This window comes from Eleutherodactylus coqui, chromosome 13, assembly GCF_035609145.1.
Source record: "Eleutherodactylus coqui strain aEleCoq1 chromosome 13, aEleCoq1.hap1, whole genome shotgun sequence".
Lineage (NCBI taxonomy): Eukaryota > Metazoa > Chordata > Amphibia > Anura > Eleutherodactylidae > Eleutherodactylus > Eleutherodactylus coqui.
In genome coordinates this window covers 88,493,717-88,512,597 of record NC_089849.1, presented here as the reverse complement: position 1 = coordinate 88,512,597, position 18,881 = coordinate 88,493,717, and the positions used below count along the sequence as shown (strand labels likewise).

General features: G+C 45.9%; 1 protein-coding gene across 7 annotated transcripts in view; it reads left to right on the top strand.

Moving 5' to 3' along the window:
* Positions 1-18,881, top strand: part of SLC43A3 (solute carrier family 43 member 3) — a 46,312-nt gene that overhangs the window by 13,745 nt on the left and 13,686 nt on the right. For all 7 annotated transcript variants that reach the window (XM_066586731.1, XM_066586729.1, XM_066586728.1 and 4 more), the window contains exons 4-8: positions 2,443-2,572; positions 4,670-4,716; positions 6,399-6,475; positions 10,965-11,057; positions 17,404-17,543. In XM_066586731.1, coding sequence (XP_066442828.1) covers positions 2,443-2,572; positions 4,670-4,716; positions 6,399-6,475; positions 10,965-11,057; positions 17,404-17,543 — 487 coding nt within the window. The remainder of the gene's footprint in view (positions 1-2,442; positions 2,573-4,669; positions 4,717-6,398; positions 6,476-10,964; positions 11,058-17,403; positions 17,544-18,881) is intronic.

Sequence of the window (18,881 nt, the reverse complement as noted above, 5' to 3'; positions counted from 1 at the left end):
TTGACGGTGGCCATTAGAGGGTCTTATTCTGATGCAATCACATTTTTACATTGCTGCATCCAAATCCTGACACTGGTGTCCCATGCCAGGGGGAGAAGGTACTTGGCTGTTGATAACAGCCCGGCACTTGTTAAACAGTGGAGACCGGAGACACTGCTGCATATAAAAGACTGACAGATGATTGAGGCCTCTCCGTCACCTATCAGACCCCTGCAATGTGATTGTAAGGCCCCAGTGGATTGCTACGGCACTTGGAGGCTTGAATTTGGCCTCTAGGTCTGCCAGCTACGGTGGCCTATGAGGCTCAGCTTCCGAGTGAGTTTAATAGGCTTTATAATACACTGCTATACTGAAGTATAGCAGTGTACAATAAGAATGATCAAATATGGTGACCTTTAAGTCCACTAGCCGGAAAAAAAAATAAAAAGTTAAAGTGTAAAAAAAACAAAAAGTAAAAAGAATTAAAAAATCGGTCAACCCCCCCCCCCCCCTTTTATTATGCAAAAAAAGAAAATCACAAATCTGGTATTGTTGCATTCATAATAACCCAGAGAAAAATAGTACATTATTTAACTCACAGGGTGAACGTCATGAAATAAAATATACAAAAAGTGGAAAATAGCTTATTTTGCCTATCGTGCCTTACAAAATGGAATAGAAAGTGCTAAAAACATCATAGGAAACCATTAAAAAGTACAACTCATCCCACAAAAAAACCCTCACACAACACGGTTGACGCCGGTCCCAATCCCGGATAGATGGGGAGGGATGGGGAAAGCAATGGCGAACTACTCCACTACGCATCAATGGGAATCCTCGCTCAATCACAATTCTGCAAGTTTATGCGCCCACAATTGATGCAACAAATGAGGACATTAAAAAATTCTATGCCGATCTCCAGCAAGCAATCAATCAGACCCCAGCCAGGGATATCACTTTTATAACAGGGGATTTCAATGCAAAAATCGGCTGTGGAGAAGACCCACCAGTCATTGGCAAAATCGGTTTGGGTGAGCGGAATAATGCAGGCGACCGCATGGTCCAATGTTGCACTGAAAACTCCCTATTGATCGTGAACACGTGCTTTGAGCAGCTTAAATGCTGTTTGTACACATGGACGGACCAAATGGCGTGCACCGAAACCAAATCGACAACTTCCTATGTCAACTGCGTTGGAAAAGTTTAATTCTGGTTGTGAGGACACTTCCGGGTGCAGACTGCGGCTCCGATCATCAGATACCAGTCGCAAAAATCAAGGTCTGATTCAGCAGCATCAAAAGGTCACCAGCAATACGCGGTTTTGATGCAGACAACATCCCTTCACGATACGCATTTGAAGCAACCGATTTGAAGCGCTCAGCACCATCAGAGAAGACCCTGACGAATTATGGGAGGAAATCAAATCCATCACACGGAGTACAGCTGCACAAATCATCCCTTTCAACAAAATCAGCAAAACGACCGCAATGGCCATCAGAAGAATCCATTAGAATCCATTAGAATCACCAACAAGTGCCAAGTGGCTAAAGCAGCGGGCGCCACTGTTAGCTTCAGACAGCTAAACGCGGAATTTCAAAGAAAAGTCAGGTGAGGCAAGGAGCGCTACTGGAACGACCAATACGCGAAACTGGAAGAAGCAAACCAGCAGGTCCACACCTGAGCTCTCTTCGCCCAGGTGAACAGAACCGGGCACCGTTCACACCACGTAAGGCAAAGACCGGGATGCCAAATTATTACAAGAAGAAGATTTTCACAGCCACATAACAGGACTAAGGCCTCATGTCCACGGGGACAGATCCGCAGCGGGTCACCAGCACGCGTGATCCGCGCCCCATAGGGATGCATTGGACACCCGCAGGTAATTAAATACCCGCGGATGTCATTTTCCCCTGAGGCGCGGATTGTGTCTGCGGGAAAACACCCGCAGCATGCTCCATTTTAGTGCGGGTCTCACATGTACACGTCCTATGGAAGCCGTCCGAATCCGCGGCACACCCGCGCCTGAATTCCTGTTCTCTGGCGCGGGAGAGCAGGAGTTAAAAAAAAAAAGTGCACGGTGCAGCACATCCGCCGGGCCAAAAAAAAAAGATCCGTCCGCGACGGAGGGAAGATCCGCAGCGTCCGGACAGGTAAGTAAATTCTTTTTTTTAGGCCTCATGTCCGCGGGAAAGGAGGGACCCGCTGTGGGATTCTGCATGAAGAATCCGCGGCGGGCCTGATTGTCCCTGCGGACATGAGGCCTTAGTCCCACCAATCTGTTTAAGCCCTAAACGTACGCGTGTTTATTAATCTTCCCCAGTGTAAGTCCGGACCACAACCATCGCACACATTTAATATTGTAATTATAACATGTCCGACCCCTTTCTTCTGTACTGATGGTGGAGAGTCGTACATAAAAGGCAGAACAGGGCAGCACTGAACATAACGTCTATCCTTCTACAGGTTGTCTCTCCCAGGATGAGCGCTTCTCGCTAATATTCACCGTGGCGTCTTTCATGAACAGCGCCATGACCTTTCCAGGTGGTTACATATTTGATCGGTTCGGAACAGCGGTGACAAGATTTATCGCCATGTAAGTAAACCGAACAAGCGGTGGGCGATCATTTGGCGGTGACAACTGCAATTAGAAACTTGTGGCAAACTTTGATAACTTTTACATCCATCCCTGTTGAGAAATGTTGGCCCCTCCTCTCTTTAGAATCTGGTACATTGGAGGGCTTGTCAACACGAGCCGCCCGTGTCAGGTCTTCCTCAATGGGCTTTAACTCAGAACCTCAACTAGCCCACTGCGAAGCCTTCATTTTGTTTCTTTGGCGCTATTCAGATCTGGACTTGTATATGTGCTTTCAGTTATTGTCCCGCTGCATAACCCATCTGCACATGGGCGCGTGTATTAGCGCATGAAACTGGGTTTTTTGTTTTGACTATTCAAATTCTGCACTATTGCCCGCGAGTTTGAATAAATAAATAAAGCGTGAAGATCGTTCTTGCCCCATCTTTCTCATACGTAGAAAAACTACGTGCAAGAAATGGGGGGGGGAAAGCGGATGCACTTTTTTTCAGCTTTATTTCAGTTTCTCTCTTCCAAAAATGGAGCAGATAGATGTAATCCCTGAACCGACTCTAAGGCCTTAGTCAGACGGGCGTTTTTTCGCGCGATTTGCGCATGCGCATGTGATTCGCACATATATAGAACCAATGGTTCGCTATGTTTCATGCGCATATTGATGCCCACGGCGATTTTTCTCCGGTCAGACGGGCATTTTGCAGCGACGATTAACGCGGCTAGGTGCAGATTTTTCCCGCGATTTTTCGCCCCCGGTCACGCGATTTGCGCATGTGCATGCGACATGCGATGCGCAAATCGCGCGAAAAAACGCCCGTCTGACTAAGGCCTAAGGGTGGCTTCACGCGGCCGAGAACATCGCCGAAGATTTGTGCGTTGCGAGACGCAGAAATCTTGCACAAATTTAAACTCCATTCTTTTTCAAGGCGTCATACGCATGTTTCCCTGGATGGCACCGCGATGCTATGTGGGAAGTGGATCGCGGCATGTTCTGTCTAGCTAAGTGCTCTCGCATTGCAGCACCCATTGTTTTCCATAGGGCCGGCGGCAGCATCGCACCGTGTGCAAGGTGCACACTATGTGATTCTCTCCCTTTGACAAAAATAGGAGAAATTCCGACAAAGCGGGGGATTCCTTGCATCCCCGACGCAATGCAAAGCTGTTTTCACATGGATGGTGTAAGCACTATGGGGGCACCAGTGTGAAGTTAGCCTAACATAGGTTTAGTAAACAGCCTTAGGCCTCTTTCACACGAGCGTCATTTTAACGCAGAGTACCGTGTTTTCCCCGAAAATAAGATAGTGTCTTATATTAATTTTTGTTCAAAAAGGTTTAACTTTTTTACATGTATAGCTGCCTGGACACCATTTAAATTGACTTTTTAAATTAACTGTTAGCAGGGCTTAATTTTGGAGTAGGGCTTATATTTCAAGCATCCTCAAAAAGCCTGAAAAATCATTTTGCATCCTCAAAAATTCTGGAAATTCATGCTATGTCTTATTTTCTGGATATATCTGATTTTCAATGAAACAGGGTAGTTGCATCCAAAAATTGCGTCTATGGAACCAATAGTTTCCCATGGCTTCTTTTACACAAACAATTTTTTGATGCACATAAAAAAATCGTGCTTTAAAATATAGTGTAATAGGCGCGTTTCTTTAATGCCTTGTCCTATCTTTTGATGGCAAAACACCGGCGGCTCCATAGTCTACTATGAGAGTCAATGGTAGCCAGCCAGCAAAGGGAGGGTGAGGGAGATTAACAGTGGCTAGCGCTGTTAAACAATGGCAGGTGCCTCTAGTGCGGTATATCAAGTCATTAAAGTTGTTTTGCTGAGCGAGGGATTTCGGGGCTATGGCGTCAATGCACTGCAAGAAAAATCGTGGAGAATAGCCGCGACTTGGTTTGTGTTTACTGTGGGTATCTCTGTCTATTACTAAACGTAGTTTGATGCTTTGAAATGTGACAAATACGCAAAAATAGAAAATATTGGGGAGGGGGCCAAGACTTTTCTAACAGTGCTGTACATATAGTATCCTTTCATATTATTGTACGTCTTCAGTCACCACATTCCTTTAATATGTGGTCCTTTTTTTCCCCTAGCTGTCTATACACAACAGCGACCCTCCTTATTGCACTCTCTACAGCAGGTAGGTCAATGTAAAGCCAACAGAGATCCTCCTCCATAGCAATGTTCATTATGTACTGATGTCACAGACATAACCTGAAGATCCGGGCCCCAATGCAAAACCTGTAACAGGGCCAATTATCATCTGGCTCCCTGCTAGCCTACCAAGCAGAAGGACTTTTAGGCCCCCTTCACGTAGGCAAGAAAATTGTGCGAGATTTGTGTGTCGCGATACGACCAAATCTCGCACAAATGTGAACAGGGTTTCCGACACCGCCGAAACTGGAAGAGCTGATTATCCAGCCCAGCCAATCAAGTTGTGGGCGTTGCTTGTGGGTGTGCATCTTGTCTCCACCCATTCTTCTGGTGGAGACAAGATACAACAGTACCACATTATGTAGTCATATAGTCCAGCAGAAAGCCTGAAATACAAGTCGCTGTGCCTTAACCAGATGCAAGATTTAAAGGGGTTTTCTGGAACTTAAATAGTAGGGATGAGCGAACGTGTCCGTTACGGACACATCCGCACCCGGACACCGGCTTTGCCGAACACTGCAGTGTTCGCGCGTAAGTGTCCGGGTGCCGCCGGGGGGCGGGGAGATGCGCGGCGGCGCGGGCGGCAGTAGCGGGGAACAGGGGGGAGCCCTCTCTCTCTCCCTCTCCCCCCCACTCCCCGCCGCACCCCCCCGCGCTGCCACGGCGGCCCCCGAACTTTTTCGCCCGAACACTGAAGTGTTCGCAAAGTTCGGTGTTCGGGCGAAAAAGGGGCGGAGCCGAACGTGTTCGCTCATCTCTATTAAATAGTTAAAATAAAGTAAAATTGAATATTCACCTATCCCGTGGCTCCATAGTCCAAAACTGCAGCCTTGTGCGTGGAGCCCGGAAGTACATTGTGGATGTGACCGCTCAGCCACTTACAGGCTTCAGTGGTAATTTTTCTATGGCCATTGTAGCTGAACGGTCATGTCCACAATAACTCCCACCATTCCTTTTGGTTTAATGCAGGCACCGACACTGCGGCACTCAACAGGGAGCCGCAATAATAGGGGAGTATTCAATTCTTCTTTATTTTAAGCTTGTTTAACAATTCTTATGCACTATGAAACGTTACAGAAAAACTGGCATGGACACTGCAAATGAAATTTGATGTTGATAAATGTAAAATAATTCCCATAGGTTACAGTAATAGTATTAATAATAGAGATGAGCGAGCGTACTCGGTTCGGGTGTTTTCCACTCGAGCAGCGCTTTTTCCGAGTAACTGACTACTCGGACGAAAAGATTCGGGGGGCGCCGGGTTGAGCGGTGGGTTGCAAAGGGGAGTGGGGGGGGGGGGGAGATAGAGAGAGAGCTCCCCCCTGTTCCCCACTGCTACCCCCCGCTCCACCACGCCGCCCCTGCCTCCCGGCGCCCCCCGAATCCTTTTGTTCGAGTAGTCAGTTACTCGGAAAAAGCGGTGCTTGAGTGCAAAAACACCCGAACCGAGTACGTTCGCTCATCTCTAATTACTAAGCATCAACGCTCAATGTCAAGCAGCAGCTGCACAGGCATTTAAGATTTTAGGGTGTAAAAAGAGGGCTAAAAATCTGTGATAAAAACATAGCAATCCCCGATCCTGCAGATGGGGGTCAGGTTTTCGGCAGCAAACCCTTTGAAATGTAATCCATCTACTGTACAATATTTGTGTTTGTGTTTATCCACCAGATACCGCGGTGCTCCTATTTCCTGCACTTCCTGTGCTGGCAGTTGGGGGGATTTTCTTAATTATGACCAACATGCAGGTCAGTATACTTCCATACTGGAAATTGGCCAATAAGAAAAACTGTATTACAGTCACTGAAATCAGAATGGGTTTTATGGATTACGGGGCTTCGAGCAGCCTCTAAGCCCCCCCCCCCCCCCTCCCCTTGACATTTTTAGACAGTTTGTAATTTGATCAAATATATCATTAAACTTCCATACAGAGCTAAAAATAATACTGCTGCACTATATATAGCCCGAAGACCGCTACATGGTTACCAAATAATATACAGTATCCACGTAATACTGACACAATACTACATAAATAATACTAGAGTGTTAAGGCAGCAGAATGCAGTCCTAAGCTCTCGCTCACAACCTGAAGGTTGCAGGTTCAATCACAGCCTGGTTCACATAGCCGACTCAAGGTTAACTCAGCCTTCCATCCTTCCGAGGTCGGTAAAATGAGTACCCAGCTTGCTGGGGGTAATAAACAAATTACCTAAAGTGCTGCAGAATAAGTTGGCGCTATACAAGTCTTTTCCCTTATTCCTTGGGTGCCCGTCCTCTAGGGCCTCTACAAGAAATGTGGGCTCTGCCTAATCTCACGCCATCACCCGCTTGTTCGCGTTTTGGCAGCCTGTTTAGACTACATGATTCTCGTTGAGGATCATTCAGTGTTTCACAATCCTATGTGTTTAACACCTTAATGACACGGCCTATTTTGGCGTTGAGGACCAAAGGATTTTTGGTATTTTTTCATCTCCATTTTTCAACAGCCATAACTTTTTTATTTTTCCGTTGATGCGGCCATATAAGGGCTTGTTTTTTGCGTGGCGAACTGTAGTTTTTATTGGTACCATTTTTGGGTACATAGACTACATTGTAAAACTTTTATTATTTTTTTTATGATCGTAGGGAGAGAAAACGCATCAATTCTGCCATAGATTTTGGGGTATTTTTTTAGACCGTTAATTATGCAGCGTAAATGACACACTACTAGAGATGAGCGAGCATACTCGCTAAGGACAATTGCTCGATCGAGCATTGCCCTTAGCGAGTATCTCCCCGCTTTTTGCCGTGCAGGATAAAAAGCATGTTCAAAAGCATGTTATCGCGAGAGCTGGCTGAAGTCACAGACGGAGCGCGCTCCCTCTGTGAACCCTTACCTGCCGCGATCTACTTAGATCGTGGCAGGGAAGGGGTTAACTGCGGGTGGGCACAACTCTGATGCCCCCCGCTGTCTATGATCTCGCGCTATCCCTATGACGTAAGGGTACGTCATTTTGCGGGAAGTACCCCGCTCCCATGACGTACCCTTACGTCATGGGGCGGGAAGGGGTTAAACGGCCCGAGCAGTGCCTGAGCCGGCCGATGGCTTTTATGCCAGCTGAAACGGAACGAAAAACAAGAACCTCACGAGTCTCATTCGTCGTTTGCTCGCAGTTAAGTCTATGGGAGCTTCCAGCATATCTTGGCAAAAGATATCTTTTCCGACAGCGTATAAAATCGGTCGCCGTTTTTGGTCCTAATTTCCTGGCGCAATGGTTTTACACAGCCAAAAATTGCTCATCTGAATGAATACGATGGAAACCGATGCTTCAGATGGTCGCCATTTTTTATCACGGCTAAATTAGCTGCGTAAAAACACTCATGTGAATAATAGCTAACAGTCCAATTTGCCAATCTATAAAATTGGCCCGGTGTATGATGTATGTTTACTGGGAAGATCATCAGAAAATGCCCTACTGTTTAAATCACGTTTTTATGTTAAACATATTTTAACATTTTTTAATATTTTTGGTGATTTTTTTTTTGTTCCTTTTCCATATCATTATTACATTAAGAAAAATCCTATTATCTTGCAGTTTTCAGTTTAGCCACTGAGACGAAAAGTAATAATAATATAAGGGCTCTTTCACACGACCGTGGTTATTTAGCTGTAAAAGCTGCTTGAAGTAGCCCGTTCACACAATCCGTGGTTGTGCTTTCCAGCTCCCATAGAAGCACGCAGCAAAAAAAAGGACAGGTCCTATCTTTGCGCGCACCACGCGCCCGCTAGGTACGGGCATGGCACTCGCATGTGCTATCTTTGAGACATGCGAGTGCTTTGTGCTACAAATCCTGCATCTGAACGCTTCTATAGGAAACAATTGTTTTCTAATAGAAGCATTTGCTGTGCGCTCCTAAACCGCGCGTCCACAGCGCCCGTGTGAAAGAGCCCTAATAGTAAGAAAAAGAGTCTAACACTTCCTGTTCTGTAGAGAACATATTTCAGCACTCATCTCATCATCATCACGTGGAGGATTAGAATTAAAGGTAATATATATATAAAACATAGAGTTCACCATTCATAATTGTTGTTGGCCAGCTCACCTCCTCCCCCTCCCTGCACAAAGACCTCCTCACATTTCACAAAGCATGTCTACAACACTCTCCCAAAGAGAAAAAAAAATGTAAGGTAGGGACTTAACAAGTCCTCTACACTAGATTTCTGGCATAAAAACATTTGTGCCTTTTTCTGCCACCCTCACCACTTTCTATCAAAAAGTTGGTGGAGCTACGCAGAAGGTGTATACCCACCCATGGCCCAACAAATTTACTATAACTTGCATAAGCTCATGGCTGGCATAGATTGGATGTTCTGGTGCACGGGGCAGCCAGAGATACAACAAATGTATTAAGTCATGCGCCTTAATAAAATGTGTTGCCCTTACACTGGCAGGCACTTTATGTATGAACTGCTAGTCTTAGTAAATGTGACAATGGGTCCCCTCCAGTCTGTTGTGCCTAGGGGCCGTATGGCTGCTGTACAGAACAGGAAGTGTCAGCTTATTATTAAGTGTATTGGCCAGAATGGAAACTGCAAGATTTCAGGATTTTTAAAATATACATAGTAACACTAAAAACTAAAAATTCACCCCAAATTTTAAAAAATGTTAAAAGAGGACGTCTCACTACAATATTGATGCGCCTCTCGTCCCCACCACAAACAAACATTTTCCTAAGGCTGGATTCACACGAACGTATATCGGCTCGGTTTTCATCTGCAGGGGGGAGGATGGAAGAGCCAGGAGCAGGAACTGAGCTCCCGCCCCCTCTCTGCCTCCTCTCCACCCCCTCTCTGCCCCTCTGCACTATTTGCAATGAAAGGAGGTGGGATGGGGCGGGGCTAAGTTCTGAGAATTAGCCCCACCCCGTCCCACCTCTCCCCATTGCAAAGACTGCAGAGGGGCGGAGAGGAGGCAGAGAGGGGGCGGGAGCTCAGAGCACTGCTCCCGACTCTTCCAGACTCCACCCCTGCAGAGAGAGATGACATATATCGGCTCGGCGTGAAAACCCAGCCGATATACGGTCGTGTGAATCCAGCCTAAAGGTGACCCATATAAAAAGAATGAAGAAAAAAAAAACTCCATTACTGGGCTGTTAATTGCTCAACTCCCCACAGGATTTTGGCGCAAACTTCAGCTCGATTTTCTGCGTTATCCCAGCATGCCCTGCAGCTGTCTCCGCTCTCAGAATGTGAGATTTTGCTATTATTTCAAGATATAATGTTTTGGCTTGAAACTCTTTTTTCCTGTATAAATATCACAGTTGTCAATCGATGATCTTTAACGCAATCTGACCTAAATAAATGTTGCATGTGTGCGGGGTCAGTAATCAGCGGGCTCAGGAGCAGAGTCTGCGCCATATGTGGTTGGTGTTGGCTGTCTCTGACGGCTGACGTTTGGCCACAATGGTTGCAATCGACGATGACGCAGATTGTGGTAGTTAACCATTTAGATGCTTGAAACCAGATCTCCGTTGGATCTCAGTTTCATTAGTTCTCCCAGCAGGCCCAACTCCAACCATGGATCCTCCTTGATGCCCACTAACGCAGGATGTGTGGCTGGTAGATATGAGCGAAGTACTCTTTTTGGGTGTTTTTGCACTCGAGTAACTGCCTACCCAGACAAAAAGATTCTGGGGGCGCCGGGGGTGAGCGGGGGGTTGCAGAGGGGAGTGGGGCGGGGGGGAGAGAGAGCTCCCCCCTGTCAGTTACTCGGAAAAAGCGGTCCTCGAGTGCAAAAACACCCGAAACGAGTACGTTCGCTCATCTCTAGTGGCTGGTGTTTTCCCCCCACTGTGCCCAGGACACTCTTCCACTAAATGACCACAGGGCATTTTTTACCTGGCCTCGCTGAGGACACAACACTTCTAGTGCCACTTGACCCTAGTGACTCTTGACCTCAGCCATCATGCGTGCCCCCACTAGCCAATCTTTTGGGGTTGACATGGTGCCGTACACGGAACATGCTGTATGGGTGTCACTATTTTTCCCTTTGTGCGATTGGCTAACAGCACTTTATTTCTGTATATGATTGATAAACCTGCACCTCATGCAAATGTATGGCAACCGGTCAACAGCCAGGTGCTACCAGACATTATACAGGGTAGGCTTCATACACATCAGTCAGAGATGTTTGGTGCATTATACCACATATTGTGCTTGGCACAGCCAATGATAAAACCTTTTTTCTTTTTGCAAAGGTGGGGAATTTGTTTGGATCTCAACGTTCTACAATAATAACATTCTACAATGGGGCGTTTGACTCTTCTTCTGTTATCTTTCTGGTTGTGAAGGTAAGAGATCCACCAATGAAGAAGGATTTAGAATTTTTCCTAATATAACATATTTGCCGCTACCAGTAGGAAGCTAATCTGTACGTAGTTGTGCATGAGTCCTATTAACTGAACAGATGCTGTATACACCTCAGTTCCCTAATGGGACCAACAGGCAGATGAGACTTAACCCCTTTAGTGGCACACCCCAGAAAATCTCCAGGGCTTGCTGCACTAACCATGGAAGATTTTCGTGGACAGCTTTAGTGCTGAAATGTGCAGAGCACTGAGCTGTCATCTGAAATCTTCCGGGGTTTTTACTGCATACTCAGCGCAGTAAGCCCCGGAGATTTGGTAATAATGACATGGTAATAATAAACCTGCCATTGAAAGGGTTAAAGGGGTTGTCTGAGTGGAATTTTCTTTTTGTAAAATAGCTTCACCATGCTCTAAAAGAATAAATGAGCTGATTAGTGATGAGCGAGCCTACTTGCTAAGGGCAATTGCTCAATCGAGCATTGCCCTTAGCGAGTACCTGCCCGCTCGGGAGCAAAGATTCGGCTGCCGGCGGTGGGCAGGGAGCTACGGGGGAGAGCGGGGAGGAACGGAGGGGAGATCTCTCTACCTCTCTCCCCCCCGCTTCCCCCTGCTGACTGCCGCAACTCACCTTTCACCCGCGCTGTCAGCTGAATCTTTTCTCCCGAGTGGGGAGATACTCTCTAAGGACAATGCTCGATCGAGTAATTGTTCTTAGCGAGTATGCTCGCTGATCTCTAGAGCTGATCTGTGATTAGTTATACAACTGAGGTACACACAGAAATACGGTAGATTCACATATTTGATAGACACAGTCAGAGTAATACTTATGAACTGAATAAATGATCTCACCACAAAGTGTCCATAGATAATGCTGCCATACTGTACATACACTCTTCTGACAGCCATAATTTTTTTTTATTTTTCTGTCGACATAGTTGTGCGAGGTCATATTTTTTGCGGGACATCCTGTAGTTTCTTTTGGTACCATTAGTGGTATACATCTGACTTTTCGACCGGTTTATATTACATTTTTTTTCTTCGAGACGGGGTGACCAAGAAAGTGCAATGCTGGCGTTCGTTATTTTTTTTCTTTGACGATGTTCACCGTGCGGGTTGAATAATACGTTAATTTGATAGATCAGACTTTTACAGACGGAGCGATACCAAATATGTATTTTTGCTTTATTATTTAGATTCTTTTATTATAAATATGGCAAAGGGGGGGGGGGGTTAAACATTTATTGCTTTTTATTTCTTTTAATAATTAGTAAAACTTTTTAAAACTTATTTACTCTTTTTTTAGTCCTTAGAGGAGACAAGAACTTGTGATGCTTTGATCGCTCCTGCAGTATGATGTAATGACATAGCATTACATCATACTGCAATCGGACAGGCATTCTATCAAGGCACCCCACAGCCATAGATTGATAGGCCCTGGGGCCTTTCAAACACCGGTTGGGGCATTTAAAGGGTTAACATCTCCAATAAGCAGTGCAGCTTATCAGAGCTGTTGCGAGTGGGTGTCGGCTGTAAGAAGCAGCCGCCACCTGCATTGTATGGAGTGGGATCAACTCCCAAGCCACCTCTATACAAACCCCTAAACCTGCAGGATGTAATTGTACGATCTGCAGTGTAAAGGGGTTAAAAAAAAAACATTTACTCAACTTTTGCTCTCTCCCTCCAGACTGTATCTTCTTACTTCTGCATAAAACCAGTACATGCCGGACATACGACTGGCACTGGGCAATCTCTAGCTTCAGAGTCTGAAGACAGAAATTGGCCAGCGCCCATTACATATATCAGCATGTACCCAGAAAAAGAAGATATTGTCCGGAGTGGCCTGGGGAGGTTCTAGACCCCAGAATCACCCCCTCCCCATGTTCATTACACAGAATCACCTATACCGTGTGACCCCAAAACTTCTTAATTGACGCTCAAATTAATCCATCTGAGAGGACTACTCTCCTTCTCAAGTGGTTATGAGGTTATGATACCCCCAGAAAACTGAGGAGACACCATTACCTCCCCAGTTAGACGGGTCCTTGAGTTTCTAAAAAATACCTAAAATTTGAGATCTTCATCTACTTTTGGCGTTACTCTTATCATCTAGATATTGGTGTGGGTCGCTTCTTAAATATATGAGATTCTTGGATTTTTCTTTTTACATCTTCAATACTGAAGTCCAGCGCTGCTGACTTTTGAATTTAGTCAGCCTCTGCTGTCATTCGAATTATTGTCAACACCACGCTCTTTGAGGGTAATTTTACCTATGTGGTGAGTGGCTTATGAATTGTTGCTTGGTATCGCACCTAGCCACATAAACCACATACCTCTAATTTTGGAGCTTGAGCTCTGTTGACTACTGAATGAATTTATCCTGTGACACTATCTTAAGTAATCTATACTCCACATGTATGTGTAGCTTACGTATCAATGATTGTTACTGTCACAATCTAAGATCATCTCGCATCATATTAGCGACCACCTAGTCTCAAGTATCTACAAGTTTAGTTTGGGTACTACTACCTTTTTATCTACCCACGCTGACCATCTCTGTTCTCTGTCTCTATGTATGTCTGGTTTGTCTTAGCCCTAATTGTTTTATAAATATTCTTAAATAAAAGTTATATTTTAGTTGTCTTATACTGTGAAGGGTTTCGATTTGATTATTGAGACAAATTCTGCCCCTGCGATTCTGCACTAGGAGATGACATACAGGCTGATCATCTACTAGTCTGCATATTGTGGCCGCACAGCCACATCACCTCATGTCCTCTATCCAGCCCTCCTAGCCTCAGCCCGTAGAAGTCTATGAAGGAGGGAGGAGGAAGAAGAGCAAAAAGGAACTGCTGGAGGGAGATAGAGGCACATAGACATTGCTACTTCTAGTGGTGTAGATCACCCCAGTGCTGAATTCACAGCTGTACTGTGTAATGACACCGGTTGGACACTAAATGACAGAACTCAGTTGTCTTTCCTAGTATTAACCCCATCCCCCAGTACTAAGATACCCCCAGGCCCCACAGCAGAGCAGAATAATGTAACAACTGGACATGGCAAGAAATCTTGATATAAAGCATGTATCAAAACGGTAAAACATAAATGATACCGGGGACTCAACATGAGATGACGGGCCGAGGATGACAGTAATCAGATAATGAGGATTACATTTATTATGATGAACGTGATGAAACTGGCAGTGAAAAACTGAAGCAGATGGAATGGAATCGAACTAACAACCATAAAACTGCTGTCCCTAAGTGCTCTTTCACGGGAGTGTTTTCTGCATGTCTACCTCCCGTGCTGGAGAATGAGCAAGTCCGCAATGAATTGCATACGTGCTGTGTGCCGACAATCCCCATATACTATGTTGGCGTGTACGCGTGCGTAATATGCGCCAAGATAGTGCATGCTGGGATCTTTTTTGCATGCCATTTTGCACGCTGTGTGTGAAAGCCATACTTGAAAATCAATGTAAGATTGTTACTGCACAAAACATATGCGTCTAATACATGATAAAATACCCACATGTGAGAGAGCTCTTATGCTAGATCTCCTGAGGTCTTTCTCTAATTTAACACTGCCCATCAACACCAGACCCTACTGTCCCTGAGTAGCTCTCCGTTGCCTCTACTAGCGTTCCCTGTCTAGAACACTATCCCTGAGATCAACATCCCTGAGAAAAAGGAAGCAAGGCTGACTGAACCAATGAAGAAATCATAAGACAAACCAAAGACTGGACTAGAAATAACTAATGAACAAGATTCACTGACTGAACAAAGTAGATTACTAGAGATGAGCGAACGCGTTCGTCCGAGCTTGCTATTCGTGCGAATATTAGGGTGTTCGGGATGTTCGTTATTCGTAACGAACACCATGCGGTGTTCTGGTAAATTAAACTTTCTTCCCTGAGACGTTAGCGCTTTTTTTTGGCCAATATAAAGACAGGGAAGGCATTACAACTTCCCCCTGCAACGTTTAAGCCCTATACCACCCCCCTGCTGTGAGTGGCTGGGGAGATAAGGTGTCACCCGAGTATTGAAATCTGCCCCTCCCGCTGCTCGCTATGGATGCATTCTATATGCGCTCAATGGGGCCAGCGGCAGCAGCGCTGACCCCATTGAGAACATATAGAAGACAAATCATTCTTCTCTGGCACAGCTGTAACAGCTGTAGCAGAGAAGAACGATGTTTGCCCATTGAATTCAATGGAACCGGCAATACAGCCGACTCCACTGAATGCAATGGGCTGCCGGCGATCGCAGGATGAATGGTCGGAAAGGGGTTAAATATATAACCCCTTTCCTGCAATTCATCCAGAAATGTGTTACACTAAAAATATATACCGGCGTATAAGGCGACGGGGCGTATAAGACGACCCCCCAACTGTCACCTTATACGCCGGTAATACAGTGGAGCAAAGAATAAAAAGCATTACTTACGTTTTTAGATGATCTGCGGCGCTCCTGCAGGCTGTCACTCCCTCCTGGTCCACGGCAGACAAGCTTTCTCCACGAAAGACTTTAAATCCCTGCCTCCAGAAGCACATGTGCCTTCAGCCAATCACAGCCAATGACAATGATGTCATTGAATGGCTGTGATTGGCTGTGTTTCTGGAGGCGGGGATTTCAAGCCTTGAAATCCCCGCCTCCAGAAACACAGCCAATCACAGCCATTCAATGACATCATTGTCATTGGCTGTGATTGGCTGAAGGCACATGTGCTTCTGGAGGCAGGGATTTAAAGTCTTTCGTGGAGAAAGCTTGTCTGCCGTGGACCAGGAGGGAGTGACAGCCTGCAGGAGCGCCGCAGATCATCTAAAAACGTAAGTAATGCTTTTTATTCTTTGCTCCACTGTATTACCGGCGTATAAGGTGACAGTTGGGGGGTCGTCTTATACGCCCCGTCGCCTTATACGCCGGTATATATTTTTAGTGTAACACATTTCTGGATGAATTGCAGGAAAGGGGTTATATATTTAACCCCTTTCCGACCATTCATCCTGCGATCGCCGGCAGCCCATTGCATTCAGTGGAGTCGGCTGTATTGCCGGTTCCATTGAATTCAATGGGCAAACATCGTTCTTCTCTGCTACAGCTGTTACAGCTGTGCCAGAGGAGGACGATCTTTATGCTGACAGTGGGGGGGGGGGGGGCACTCTTGCCGCTATTGTGGCTTAATAGTGGGACCTGTGAACTTGAGATGCAGCCCACCATGTAGCCCCTCGCCTGCCCTATCCGTCACTGTGTCATTCCCATCACTTTCCTGAATTGCCCAGATTTTCACACATGAAAACCTTAGCGAGCATCGGCGAAATACAAAAATGTTCCGGTCGCCCATTGACTTCAATGGGGTTCGTTGTTCGAAACGAACCCTCGAGCATCACGGGAAGTTCGTTACGAATAACGAACACCCGAACATTTTGGTGTTCGCTCATCTCTATAGATTACATTAAAACAAAGTACCCTGAATTGTAGCATGGTAGATTGGATTAAACACGTTGTCACAGCTATCAACTGCACCAAACTGTAATGAGCAAAAAATACTTAAAATGTAAATTGTCCATAACTAGCAATTAGCATATATGTAAAGCCCACTGTTACCATTTATATTAATAGTGCAGTGTTTTGTAAAGCTTGCCATATACTGCATGTTACATTTTAATGGCAGTAGAGATGAGCGAACATACTCGGTAAGGCCGATTTCGCAATCGAGCACCGCGATTTTCGAGTACTTCACTACTCGGGTGAAAAGTACTCGGGGGCACTGTGGGTGAGCGGGGGGGTTGCAGTGGGGAGTGGGGGGGGGAGGGAGAGAGAGAGCTCCCACCTGTTCCGCGCTGCTACCCCCCGCTCCACCACGCCACCCCCCGCCCCACAGCGCCCCCGAGTACTTTTCACCCGAGTAGTGAAGTACTCGAAAATCGCGGTGCTCGATTGCGAAATCGGCCTTACCGAGTACGTTCGCTCATCTCTAATTGGCAGATATATTTTGGCAGACGTTCATTGTTCGGACCAAGGGGTATTGGATAGGTTGGATTTTTTTTCCAATGATGCTCATTTATTCTCCATGACATGCAAGTGTGGTGCAATTTTTTTTTTAAAGATCCCATAGGAAATAATTGCTCGTAAGCAATCGCCCAAAAATACGACTTGCAGAAAAAAAATCGCTCACGAGAATTAACACATTGAACCAATGAGGTATTAACACATGAGTTCTGTCCATGTTGGTGTTGGATAGAACATGCGTGTGAATCTGTCCTGTGTGAATGCACCCTTACCTAATGCCTTGGCCTGCTGTATATGACTTAACTCTTGAATTATCCTAGGTCCTCTATCAAGGTGGAATTTCGCTGCAGGCTATGTTTCTGTTTTTATCAAGTTGTAGCATTTGCCACATTTTAAGGACAATTTTCTTGATGCCAAAGACTCATATCCCCTTCCCTGTACCAGAAGGCTACAGATATGGGTATGTACGCCATTATTGTTTTATAGGCTTTTTAAGGGAATACTCCGGTGATTTAAAAAAAAAAATCATCCAATATGAAGCTCTCTACACATTATATGTGAGGGCTCAGTCAGACGGGCGTTTTTTCGCGCGATTTGCGGATCGCATGACGGATGCGCATCCGCAAATCGCGTGACCGGTGCGCGCAAGTCGCCCGCAAATCGCCCGAAAATCTGCTCCTAGCCGCGTTTCATTAGAAACGGGCCGGAGCTGTCCAGCGCATTGCATTCAATGGAGACGGCAATACAGCCGGCTCCATTTAAAGCAATGCGCTGCGGGCGATCCCGGGATGAATTGTCGGTAAGGGCTTAAATATATAAGCCCTTACCTGCAATTCATCCTAAAATGTGTAAAAATTAAAAAAGATTGTATACTCACTTGCCGGCAGCCGGAGCTCCGAGCGGCCGTCCTGCAGTAGGTGTGAAGGGGGTGTGAGTCAGACCTGCCCCCTGATTGGCTCAGTGCTGAGCCAATCAGAGGCATGCCTCACTCACACCCATTCATGAATTCATGAATGGATGTGAGTCAGACCTGCCCCTGATTGGCTCAGCGCTGAGAGGCAGCAGTCACTCACCCATTCATGAATTCATGAATGGGTGTGTGAGTGTTTTCAGCCTCTGATTGGTCAGGGCTGTGACCAATCAGAGGCAGATCATTCAGCAGGCGGGGATTTTAAAGCCCCGCCGGCTGAATAGTGCCAAGAAGCAGTTCAGGAGAACTGACAGCGGCCGCGGCTGGACTCCGGCTGCAACGGAAAGGTGAGTATACAATTTTTTTTTTATTTTAACACATTTTAGGATGAATTGCAGGGAAGGGGTTATATATTTAACCCCTTCCCGACCATTCACCCCGCGCACGCCGGCAGCCCATTGCTTTCAATGGAGCGGCTGTATTGCCGCTCCATTGAATTCAATGGGCAAACATCGTTCTTCTCTGCCACAGCTGTTACAGCTGTGGCAGAGAAGAATGATTTGTCTTCTATATGTTCTCAATGGGGTCGGCGCTGCTGCCGCCGGCCCCATTGAGCGCATATACAGAAGAGAACAGGAATCGCAGATCGCAGATAGGTGCGATCTGCGATTTTTTTGTTCTATAATTTATCGGACGAGCGCATAAAAAGCGCTCATGTGTCCGATACCATTGCAAAGCAATGGTTTTAAAAAATCGCCGGACGCATGCGCAAATCGCGGCTAAAAACGCCCGTCTGACTAAGGCCTAATTCGGCTAGTGTTACCCTGGTTAGTTATTTCTTTCTGTCTGAATCTTCCAACCTCTTATCCTCAGATTGATATTTGATCT